The sequence below is a fragment of the Mytilus galloprovincialis genome, chromosome 2 (genome assembly GCF_965363235.1).
Source record: "Mytilus galloprovincialis chromosome 2, xbMytGall1.hap1.1, whole genome shotgun sequence".
Classification (NCBI taxonomy): domain Eukaryota; kingdom Metazoa; phylum Mollusca; class Bivalvia; order Mytilida; family Mytilidae; genus Mytilus; species Mytilus galloprovincialis.
This window is the reverse complement of record NC_134839.1, coordinates 103,366,234-103,378,654: the sequence shown is the minus strand read 5'-3', so window position 1 is coordinate 103,378,654 and position 12,421 is coordinate 103,366,234. Positions and strand designations below refer to the sequence as shown.

At 36.0% G+C, this 12,421-nt stretch overlaps 1 protein-coding gene across 1 annotated transcript in view; it reads right to left on the bottom strand.

The window, feature by feature from the left end:
* Positions 1 to 12,421, bottom strand: part of LOC143065198 (uncharacterized) — a 280,683-nt gene that overhangs the window by 51,402 nt on the left and 216,860 nt on the right. The window contains exons 47-55 of the mRNA XM_076238619.1: positions 12,072 to 12,158; positions 11,583 to 11,866; positions 9,744 to 9,897; positions 8,830 to 8,880; positions 6,825 to 7,796; positions 5,248 to 6,444; positions 3,285 to 4,868; positions 3,104 to 3,136; positions 1,402 to 1,682 (exon numbers count right to left, since the gene is read on the bottom strand). Of these exons, the coding sequence (XP_076094734.1) occupies positions 1,402 to 1,682; positions 3,104 to 3,136; positions 3,285 to 4,868; positions 5,248 to 6,444; positions 6,825 to 7,796; positions 8,830 to 8,880; positions 9,744 to 9,897; positions 11,583 to 11,866; positions 12,072 to 12,158 (4,643 nt within the window). The remainder of the gene's footprint in view (positions 1 to 1,401; positions 1,683 to 3,103; positions 3,137 to 3,284; positions 4,869 to 5,247; positions 6,445 to 6,824; positions 7,797 to 8,829; positions 8,881 to 9,743; positions 9,898 to 11,582; positions 11,867 to 12,071; positions 12,159 to 12,421) is intronic.

Below are 12,421 nucleotides of genomic sequence, written 5' to 3'. Positions count from 1 at the left end.
GTACGTTTGTAAAATATGAAAATTAAATTCCTTTACTTTTAATTTAAAAAATGCATGTATATACGCGACAAATATTTTTACTTTTATAAATCTTACATTTTCTTCCATTTCAATTGTAAAGTACGGACACTAAAAGAGGGACGAAAGATACCAAAGGGACAGTCAAACTCATAAATCTAAAACAAACTGACAACGCCATGGCTAAAAATGAAAAAGACAAACAGAAAAACAATAGTACACATGACACAACATAGAAAACTAAAGAATAAACAACACGAACCCCACCAAAAACTAGGGGTGATCTCAGGTGCTCCGGAAGGGTAAGCAGATCCTGCTCCACATGTGGCACCCGTCGTCTTGCTTATGTGATTACAAATCCGGTAAATAGTCTAATTCGGTAGGTCACATTCATGAAAGGGAAGGGGGTTGTATTTACGACGTAAGGAACATATCCGATATCATTTGTGAAACGGTTATTCCATAACGGTCAACCAACTCGTGATGGCGTCCGTAAAATTTACGAAGGGATGATTTAAACTTCCCCATTTGGAACTCTTGGTTTAATAGCTTCCTTGTGAGCAGTAACCCTCTATCAAGAAAATCATGATAGGAAATGCAAGCACGGGAATATCGTATCAATTGGGAGATATATACCCCGTATGCAGGTGCTGCTGGAATGTTGCTACTTAGAAATGGAAAGTTCACAATTGGAAAGCTGAAATCATCTCTTTTGTCGTTAAGTTTTGTTTTCAACCGACCCTCATTGTCAATTTCTAGATGTAAGTCAAGATATGAAGCCGACTTAACTGTATCTGTAGTATCCTTTATCTCCAATTCGATGGGATAGATGCGTTACACATAGTCACCAAATTTTGAATTGTTTAGTGAAAGAACGTAATCTATATAGCGGAAAGTAGAGTTAAAGGATATTGCTAACTTCGTATCTTTCTTTCTAAGAAGTTCCTGCATGAAGTCAGCCTCATAATAATAAAGAAACAAGTCGGCAAGTAGAGGGGCACAGTTTGTTCCCATTGGGATGCCGACAGTCTTTTGAAAAACACGTCCTCCGAACGTTACAAATATGTTGTCAATCAAGAAATCAAGCATCTTGATAATATCGGTTTCAGAGAATTTTTTGTTTGAATCAAAGTGATTCTTTACAAAGTATGATTTATCCCTCCCTAAGACAAGATTCTTGTATCTACGTTGGCCATTCTTTTTATGAAGCAAAGTAATACCAACTCTTTCACTAAGGATACTTTTAAAAATATTTTTAAATAAAAGATAAAATATCATTATTATCATTGTTAACAGCAATAATCACTTGTCAGCTTACCATTATTAATACCAAATAAACTTAATCTTAGAAAAGTAGTTTCAAATTAACGAAAACAAACTCACTGTTTGGGTGCTGATAACCTTTCCTTCTGAGTCAAGTAATTCCACTGTAATTCTCTCAATATTTTGGAGTTTCACCACAATATCGACAAATGTAACGGGATTATTTCTACCATTTACGACATATTCTATACTACTACCGCCAGTAGTTGGAGTCCAGCTACTTGATGATCCTTCAAATGCATTTGCTGATTCCTGGCCAACTTTGCCATTAGTTGTTTTGATTTCAAGATCTTTGTCATCTCTGTTGTCATACTTGAAAGTTTTGGGATTCGTACATACACCTGAAAATTGTTACACAATAATTAAACAATTTTTTCTATGTCACAATTGACAAATTGTTAATCTTAATAACTAAATTGGTTTTATAATCATAAATATGAGGGGATATTTGATACATCAACAAGAAGCAGCATCCAATAAACACTAAAACCACGAATGCTTATATAACAAGGATCACTTATGGCCCAAAATGGCCTAAAATATCAACTTTATCATAAAACACCAAAAAGTTCACAATTTCGTTCGTAATTGGGTCTATTTCAAAAATCTAAATGCTCAATAAATCATTTCTTCTAATAAAGTACACAATATTCTCCAAATAAAGGCAACAGTAGTATACCGCTGTTCAAACTCATAAATCTATGGACAAAAAACAAAATCCAGGTAACAGACTAAAACAACGACACAACACTACAATGTAACTAACACACACAGAAACGGACCAAGCTTCAGACAAAATCCCACGAGAATAACAAATATAACATCAAAACCAAATACATGAATTTGGGATAGACAAGTACCGTGACACGTCTTATCGCAATGTCAATTTACACTCAAAAATAAGAGAAAACAAACGACGCAACGTTAAATTGTAACACACACAGAAACGAACTATAATATAGGCCCATTTTTGACATTTTGTCAAAATATGATGATTTTGGGCAAATTTCAGACCTAAAAGCTTTAGGAAAAATTTGGCCGCCACGTACGATCCAAAATGTTTTTTATCTAAAAGATTCCAAATGTGATATTGAATTCATCAATATAAAAACTTTTTGAACAGAGGTATACTAATGTTGCCTTTATTTGGATCGTTGATAAGTTTAATTATGCCAAAAAAAATTAAAATTTGGGACAAAATTTACTAAAATTGACCTTAAATACAAATAATGTACATTTAAGGGGTCATAGCTTCAAAAATGTTAAAGGAAGATGCCAAAAAAGTATATTTTAGTTTTAATAGAATTATCACAAGTATTTCTATTTGAAATTTGTAATTGTTTGGCCCAATTTAAAAAAAACACTAAAAATGTAGGGTCAATTTCAACCCTTCGTGATCCTTCTTCGATCTTGATATATATTCATCTCTCTTTTGACTGAATATAGACACAACTTCTTTAATTCAAGAGGCTGTCAATTGATAAAAGAATTAAGTTACCGCTACAGTTGTAGGAATATCAGTTGTTTAGTAAATTATTGTTGAGGTATTGACATTTTGAACACTGATAGACGTAGTTATATAAAATTTCTTTTTTGGCGATGGTGGATTTGGAAACATGTTGAAACAGGGATTGCATTTGTCATTCTTGAAACTTTCGGCTACTATGTTTTGTCCTTGCAAATAAGTTTGTCTTTTACCCGTAGTCAAAATAACAAAATCGTTAAACATATATATTTTATAGAAATTGATAAAATAACTAACCTTGTGGTGTTGTGATAGTACTTTGTACTGTTCCTGAAAAAAAATACTTCTTATAAAAATAAGCTTTAATGAAATTTAATGACTGCAGTCTTTCTTTTTTATCAGCTAATCCGATACGATTATCAGACAGGCAAAACAATTTATTTGTAACCTAACTTCATATTAATTAATGTGTTGTTACCTGCAGTAGACACTGGCGCTGATGTTGATGTTGTAGGCTGCTCTGTAAGACCTGGCGAAGTTGTTGCCTGTGATGTAACAACAGTGGTTGTAGGCTGTTCTGAGGTACCTGGAGTAGGTGTTGGCTGTGATGTACTGACAGTGGCTGTAGTACTTGGAGTAGGTGTTGGTTGTGCTGTACCGACAGTAGTTGTAGTACCTGGAGTAGGTGTTGGCTGTGATGTACCGACCGTAGTTGTAGTACCTGGAGTAGGTGTTGACTGTGCTGTACCGACACTGGTTGTTGTACCTGGAGTAGGTGTTGGCTGTGCTGTACCGACAGTGGTTGTTATACCTGGAGTAGGTGTAGACTGTGATGTACCGACAGTGGTGGTAGTACCTGGAGTAGGTGTTGCCTGTGATGTACCAACAGTAGTTGTAGTACCTGGAGTAGGTGTTGGCTGTGATGTACCGACACTGGTTGTTGTACCTAGAGTAGGTGTTGGCTGTGTTGTACCGACACTAGTCGTAGTGCCTGAAGTAGGTGTTGGTTGTGATGTACCAACAGTGGTTGTTGTACCTGGAGTAGGTGTTGGCTGTGATGTACCAACAGTTGTTGTACCTGGAGTAGTTGTTGCCTGTGATGTACCAACAGTTGTTGTAGTACCTGGAGTAGGTGTTGGCTGTGATGTACCGACACTGGTTGTTGTACCTAGAGTAGGTGTTGGCTGTGTTGTACCGACACTAGTCGTAGTGCCTGAAGTAGGTGTTGGTTGTGATGTACCAACAGTGGTTGTTGTACCTAGAGTAGGTGTTGGCTGTGATGTACCAACAGTTGTTGTACCTGGTGTAGGTGTTGGTTGTGATGTACCAACAGTGGTTGTTGTACCTGGAGTAGGTGTTGGCTGTGATGTACCAACAGTTGTTGTACCTGGAGTAGTTGTTGGTTGTGATGTACCAACAGTGGTTGTTGTACCTGGAGGAGGTGTTGGTTGTGATGTACCAACAGTGGTTGTTGTACCTGGAGTAGGTGTTGGCTGTGATGTACCAACAGTTGTTGTACCTGGAGTAGGTGTTGGCTGTGATGTTCCGACAGTGGTTGTACCTGGAGTAGGTGTTGGCTGTGATGTACCGACACTGGTTGTAGTACCTGGAGTAGGTGTTGGCTGTGATGTACCGACAGTGGTTGTACCTGGAGTAGATGTTGGCTGTGATGTACCGATAGTGGTTGTAGTACCTGGAGTAGGTGTTGGCTGTGATGTACCGACAGTGGTTGTAGTACCTTGTGTAGGTGTTGGCTGTGATGTACTGACACTGGTTGTAGTACCTGGAGTAGGTGTTGACTGTGATGTGCCGACAGTGGTTGTACCTGAAGTAGGTGTAGGCTGTGATGTACCGACAGTGGTTGTACCTGGAGTAGGTGTTGGCTCTGATGTACTGATAGTGCCTGTAGTACCTGAAGTAGGTGTTGCCTGTGAGGTACCAACAGTGGTTGTACTTGCAGTAGTCGTTGGTTGTGATGACACTGGTATGGTCGTTGACTGTTCAGTTATACTTGGTGTTGGTGGCATTGGAGGTGTAGTGGGTACGCCTACTGTTGTTTCACCTTGATTGGAATTTATATTGCAATTAATAATATTTCATCAATATCTGAATATATCATAGCATTTAATTGAGAATGAGACAACTAAGTTTTGCTTGTTGTTCAATTAGCTCCTGCATATCCATATAAATACGTTACTTTTCATACTGATATTCATTATTATATTTCATCATTTCGATGACGTTAACACCAAGCTAAGTAAGATTTTAATTTTTGACTGGAAAAACTGAAAAACAAAAGGATTGAATTTGGAATCTTTATACATGTTTTTGTTCGTGATTTTATAGTTTGTTTGATCAACATTTATAAGACTTATGATCGTATGTCCAAACTATCATCTTGCAAATTTTATATGAAAAAATGACAAGTGTCTAATAATTACCAGTTGATATTGTGCCAACAGTTGTAGTCCCAACATTTGTATGGCCTGTTCCAGAAGTTGTTAACGTAGTTGTTGTACCAACAGCAATTGTTGTTTGCTCTGTAGCTACAGTAGTTGTTATCTGTTTTGTGGTACTTGGAGTAGGTGTTGCCTGTGATGTACCGACAGTGGTTGTAGAACCTGGAGTAGGTGTTGGCTGTGATGTACCGACAGTGGATGTAGGTTGTTGTGTGGTACCTGGAGTAGTTGTTGTTTGTGATGTTCCGACAGTGGTTATAGTACCTGGAGTAGGTGTTGGCTGTGATGTACCGACAGTGGATGTAGGTTGTTGTGTGGTACCTGGAGTAGTTGTTGGTTGTGATGTACCGACAGTGGTTGTACCTGGAGTAGTTGTTGGCTGTGAGGTGCCGACAGTGGTTGTAGTACCTGGAGTAGGTGTTGGCTGTGATGTTCCGACAGTGGTTGTAGTACCTGGAGTAGGTGTTGGCTGTGATGTACCGACAGTTGTGGTAGTACCTGGAGTAGGTGTTGGCTGTGATGTACCGACACTGGTTGTAGTACCTGGAGTAGGTGTTGGTTGTGATGTACCGACACTGGTTGTAGTACCTGGAGTAGGTGTTGGCTGTGATGTACCGACAGTTGTGGTAGTACCTGGAGTAGGTGTTGGCTGTGATGTACCGACACTGGTTGTACTACCGTGAGTAGGTGTTGGCTGTGATGTTCCGACACTGGTTGTAGTACCTAGAGTAGGTGTTGGCTGTGATGTACCGACACTGGTTGTAGTACCTGGAGTAAGTGTTGGTTGTGATGTACCGACAGTGGTTGTACCTGGAGAAGGTGTTGGCTGTGATGTACCAACAGTGGTTGTTGTACCTGGAGTAGGTGTTGGCTGTGATGTACTGACACTGGTTGTAGTAACTGGAGTAGGTGTTGACTGTGATGTACCGACAGTGGTTGTACCTGGAGTACGTGTTGGCTGTGATGTACCGACAGTGGTTGTACCTGGAGTAGGTGTTGGCTGTGATGTACTGACAGTGCCTGTAGTACCTGGAGTAGGTGTTGCCTGTGAGGTACCAACAGTGGTTGTACTTGCAGTAGTCGTTGGTTTTGATGACACTGGCATGGTCGTTGACTGTTCAGTTATACTTGGTGTTGGTGGCATTGGAGGTGTAGTGGGTACGCCTACTGTTGTTTCACCTTGATTGGAATTTATATTGCAATTAATAATATTTCATCAATATCTGAATATATCATAGCATTTAATTGAGAATGAGACAACTAAGTTTTGCTTGTTGTTCAATTAGCTCCTGCATATCCATATAAATACGTTACTTTTCATATTGATATTCATTATTATATTTCATCATATGGATGACGTTAACACCAAGCAAAGTAAGATTTTAAGCGTTTGACTGGAAAAAATGAAAAACAAAATGATTGAATTTGTAATCTTTATACATGTTTTTGTTCGTGATTTTATAGTTTGTTTGATCAACATTTATAAGACTTATGATCGTATGTCCAAACTATCATATTGCAAATTTTTTAGGAAAAAATGACAAGTGTCTAATAATTACCAGTTGATATTGTGCCAACAGTTGTAGTCCCAACATTCGTATGGCCTGTTCCAGAAGTTGTTAACGTAGTTGTTGTACCAACAGCGATTGTTGTTTGCTGTGTAGCTACAGTAGTTGTTATCTGTTTTGTGGTACTTGGAGTAGGTGTTGCCTGTGATGTACCGACAGTGGTTGTAGAACCTGGAGTAGGTGTTGGCTGTGATGTACCGACAGTGGATGTAGGTTGTTGTGTGGTACCTGGAGTAGTTGTTGGTTGTGATGTTCCGACAGTGGTTATAGTACCTGGAGTAGGTGTTGGCTGTGATGTACCGACAGTGGTTGTTATACCTGGAGTAGGTGTTGGCTGTGATGTACCAACAGTGGTTGTTGTACCTGGAGTAGGTGTTGGCTGTGATGTACCGACAGTTGTTGTTGTACCTGGAGTATGTGTTGGCTGTGATGTACCAACAGTGGTTGTACCTGGAGTAGGTGTTGGCTGTGATGTACCAATAGTGGTTGTACCTAGAGTAGGTGTTGCCTGTGATGTACCAATAGTTGTTGTACCTGGAGAAGGTGTTGGCTGTGATGTACCAAAAGTGGTTGTTGTACCTGGAGTAGGTGTTGGCTGTGATGTACCAACAGTGGTTGTACCTGGAGTAGGTGTTGACTGTGATGTACCTACAGTGGTTGTACCTGGAGTAGGTGTTGGCTGTGATGTACCAACAGTGGATGTTGTACCTGGAGTAGGTGTTGGCTGTGATGTACCGACAGTTGTTGTAGTACCTGGAGTAGGTGTTGGCAGTGATGTACCAACAGTTGTTGTACCTGGAGTAGGTGTTGGCTGTGATGTACCAACAGTGGTTGTTGTACCTGGAGTAGTTGTTGACTGTGATGTACCAACAGTGGTTGTTGGCTGTTGTGTTGTACTTGTTTTAATTGTTGTCACTGGAGGTGCAGGTGGTGATTGAGTTGTGATAGTCGGTACTGTTGTACCTAAGTATTAAATTGTTGGCATTAAGGATGTACTTAGGTTGATTGAAACAAATCCAGAATATAAATGTGATACTACAATTCCGAATTGCAATAAAAAATCAGCTTAACATATTGATAGGTTATAGAGCTTCTTCTTGAGATATTTGATTTATACAAAATGGCGGGAAATGACTGACTGGGATTTATAACTATTAATTGTATTGGTATTATTTGGGTTTTAAATTTTTGTAGGTGAACTTTGATGAGTTATTTAAGTCTTATATAAAAAGAAGAATAGGAGTGTTGGTCAAAATATGTTACCCTGTATCCTAGGAAAACAATCCAAGGAGTTCGCACATCTGCCACAAATTAATCTCACCTCAGTAAATCCGTAAAATTGGAGGAATTTTTCGTAAGGTAATTAAAAGAAATTGCAATTTGTTAGTTTCTGTAGAAATATATTGACTAGTTTATTCTTTAACTTTGTGTCTAAACATTATAACAAGATTTGCATTTGATCTTCAGAAAAGAAAGAGTTCGAAACGAATAACGCTTGTGAAACATGGTGAACAAGTTCAAGAACCCTTTCAAACATTGCCCACTCTTTGATCCCAATAAAATTTAATTTGTATAAAGCATGCCTTAATCATATTAGTCTGAGGTTAAACGACTATAACTTGTATCAAGAAAAAAGTCAACACATTTATAGTTACATTCCCATATCAAATAGATAATTGTCTCTTTGATAAACAATAATATGGTTGTGTAGTAAAAGACACATATTTTCAAAAACGATAAACTGCAAACATGTCTTAAAACTAATATTTATCATGTCTACTTTAATTTTTAGTTTCGTTTTTTTTTTTTTAAAGATATTGAAAGTACAATTTTTACTTTAAATAATATTATACATCTTAAATATGTGTTATTGAAAAGATTTCTACGTAGGAAAATGTTCATTTGTTATTGGAAATGCAGAAAAGTTTGCAGCAAAAGAAATATGTTGTTTTATATAAGTAAATTTCAAATAAAAATGTTAAATAAACGTTGTTACCTGTCGTGATTGGCTGTGTTGTTACAGAGGTTACCATTGGTGTCGTTATACCTGCAATTATTTTAATATGATTTTTCTAATTAATTGAACAACAACAATAAATTTCATACAAGTATGTGCTTTTCTGATATTTCAAACAATGACGCTGAAGTGTCCAAGGATGCCAAATATTTAATGCGATGAGGATCAACTGATTCGTTTAAATTTTAGAACATTTTTTGGAAATACCATAATAAATCAAATACAAAAATAGCACCACAAACATATATTGGGTATTTTTAATCAAATTGCAGGTCATAATTTTCCTAAAATATATCGGACACAAGTGAACGCATTTTTGCGTTACAGTTTAATCCATGTTAGTTCAAAATAACTTTTTCGAAAAAAGAGAAAGATAAATTGTATCAAAATATTTCTCTAAACATGAATGCTGTCCAAGGTTAGGGATATGGTTGACGCCTTTAAGCATGTTTTAAACCCCTCTCACCATTCTTAACTAGCCTGTCCGAAATCAGGAGTCTTAAGCTCAGTGGGTAGTCGTTGGTTAATATCTGTCATATTTGTTTTTCGTAAATTATTTTGTATTCAAGATGCTCTCAAGAGCCTGAATCGCCCACCTGTATTTCAGAGGAGAATATTTTTTAAATAGTTTGCGACGACAGACGTCGACAGACGACGGATGCCAAGTGATTGCATAAGCTCACATTGGGCCTTTGGGCTCCAATGAGCTTAAAAATACCCCCACTAGTCTTCGCTATTTCAAATCAGGCAGTCTATAGCCGATAAACAGAATGTTTTTTTTTCTTTTATTGTTTATAGCCGTATAGCTGCCTAATATTGTTGCATCTACTTTATTTAAGCTAGTTGTCTCAAATCTAATTAGATTATGTATAAATTACATACAATAAACTTACTAGCAGCACAACCAATTACTTCAAATCTTAGTTCAACTGGTTTGCCTTCTGGTATTACGGGAAATAGTTGAATGCTTATGATATTTGTTGTTCTTATTTCGGCAGGCATCTCAATAGTCACTATTCCAGTATTATCTGTGTTTCCAACAAACGTCTAAAAGAAAACAAATTGATTTAAAATCTTAAGGAATCTCTTATTCAAATGTATTATCATTTTCTTAATATTATGGCTTTTTGGGGTATTTTGTCACAAGTAAATACATTTTAGACGGACCAACATGTTAATTTATTAGTTCTGTAGTCAAGCTGCGGTATCGGCTTAATCAAAACATTCTTTTCTTTATTTTGTTCAAAGAATTAGAAATTACATTTTGATATGTAGCTTCCTATTCCCTCACACAAAGTTTACCTTAGTTTGATTCGGAAATTCTTTTTTATTTCTTTGTGTCATATAGCTTATTGTGTATTCAAGTTTTTATTTTTCCTTTTGGTGTTTTTTTTTAAGTGTTTCTAGGTTAGAAAGACGACAAGCGCTTTGGACGCACCAAACTTTTAAAGCAACAAAGTTTTCCAAGATCTACAGTGCGAAATAAAAAAACTAAAATTTCAAATGTAAACAAATTAATCAAAATTATCAATATTTTATATTTTTGTAGAACTCCGTCCAAAAAAGTCAGACAATTTAATTGAAATCAACATCATATTGTCAGCCAGTCTTTTAATACTTCCGAATGCATTGTACATTACAGTTTGGTTTTGGTAATAGCTAGCTACTTACTAATATAAATTGGAAAAGAAATTTACTAACAAATTTCGAATTACAAGTAAGTCTACCGAAGTAGAAAGAAATATTTGTCAACTGACTGAATCAATGTACGGAACACAAACAATCCTTTTAATAAATGTTCTAACAGGCTCAGATCAAAGTGTCTTGTTTTGATAAGAAAATTTTAAGTATTGACACAAATTGATCTCAATACTATATTGTTCATTACATCAAATGAACATGACACAATAAAATTATTATATCTAGTAAATATGAAAGACGTCATACTGATCAAACCAAAAACATTGACGTAGGTGTAACGAAATAGCATCCAACAATTGAAAACATCAATGTTAATGATACTGCATAACGACGATTATGAATTTAAATGATGCTCGTACCTAGAACATATTAGCATCCAAAATTTAAATCAAACGTTGAAAAGCTGACAAATATTAATCCAAAAAAGACCAAATAAAGCCACTTATAGATGACCTAATATTTATCTTTAACACAAAAGCTTCCTAAACAATAAGGTATGCCTAGTGGCCTTCAATATCGGACCAATTTTTTCAGAAAATGAATTCCCATGTGTTCATTAGTAGGACTTGCGAGTAAAATATACCATTATGCATTCTTTATATAAATCATCAAACTAAAATTGTATACTCAAGTCATTTATAAATTTCTTTGGTTTCAAAATGCATGTATTTGTTCGGGCTTTTATGAACAAAATAGACACAAATTATTTTCAGTCACATAAGCCTCAAAATAATCATATGTGAAACAAATCCTGTAATTTACATCATCTGATACCAATCAGCTATTAGTGCTGTCAACACGTTGCATCAAAACGAATAGAGATCGCAAAGAAAAATGATATTGTTCATTGCCTCTTTTACTTTGTCGAAAATTACTAGTAACTTAGACCTACTCGAAAAACATACCAAACAAAAGCCTAAATGGCAGGGACTACTTAGTTTACAATGTTATTATAGTAACATGTTTTACATTGTATATATAATTTAATGAGGGTAAACATCTTATTCTTGCAGCTAACAGAAGAGTATTACCATCTTTTCATGGTTAATATTCTTTATATACTGGAACTCTTCAGGTGTTTCCTTGATTCCAATATGAAATTGTTGGACAAATCCATTTGAACCTCCTTGGACCATGATTGAAGTAACTCTAGCCCTATTTGGGAAGCTAATCGTAACAGAAGGTTGTAAGTCAGTTTCCGTAGGACTCCATGCTTCACCGCCAAGCTTCCCATCGCCAGTACCTAGGTTGCTACTAAATGTTATAAGGTTTTCATCTATAATTCCAATTTTTCTCATCTCCTCTGTGCATTCACCTGTTAAAGATAAATCAATATTTAACTTACTTTGATGTCATTTGACTGAAAAAATAAAGGCAACTTACATGTCATGAATATACGATTCAACATCTAAATGAAACCCAAGTTATCAAGTTTTCTAATGCTAAATCATTAGTGTTTATTTATTAGCCAATTAATAGGAACGATCATGGGTTATCTAAACGGTATATTTTCAAAATACCTTTTGTAGTTGTAATTGCGGTACTTGTTGTCATAGAACTGGTTGATGTTATCACAGAGCTTGTTGATGTACTCAAAGAACTCGTTGCTACAAAGTACATAGTCTATTAGTTAAAAACAGTGGTTATACAGTAGAAATATAGCTATTTTGTAATAATAGTAAAATACATCTTTTGAATACAAATTATAAGGCTTATGAATGTTTAAAATAAAATCATGGTTGCATATATTGTAGATATATTTTTAAAAAATGCTAGCTATTGGATGTAAAATAACTTTACTGATAAATAGGTTCTTAAATTACTACAGTTAGAATTATCAAATTACTTGTGAGGCTCCTGAAATAATTTA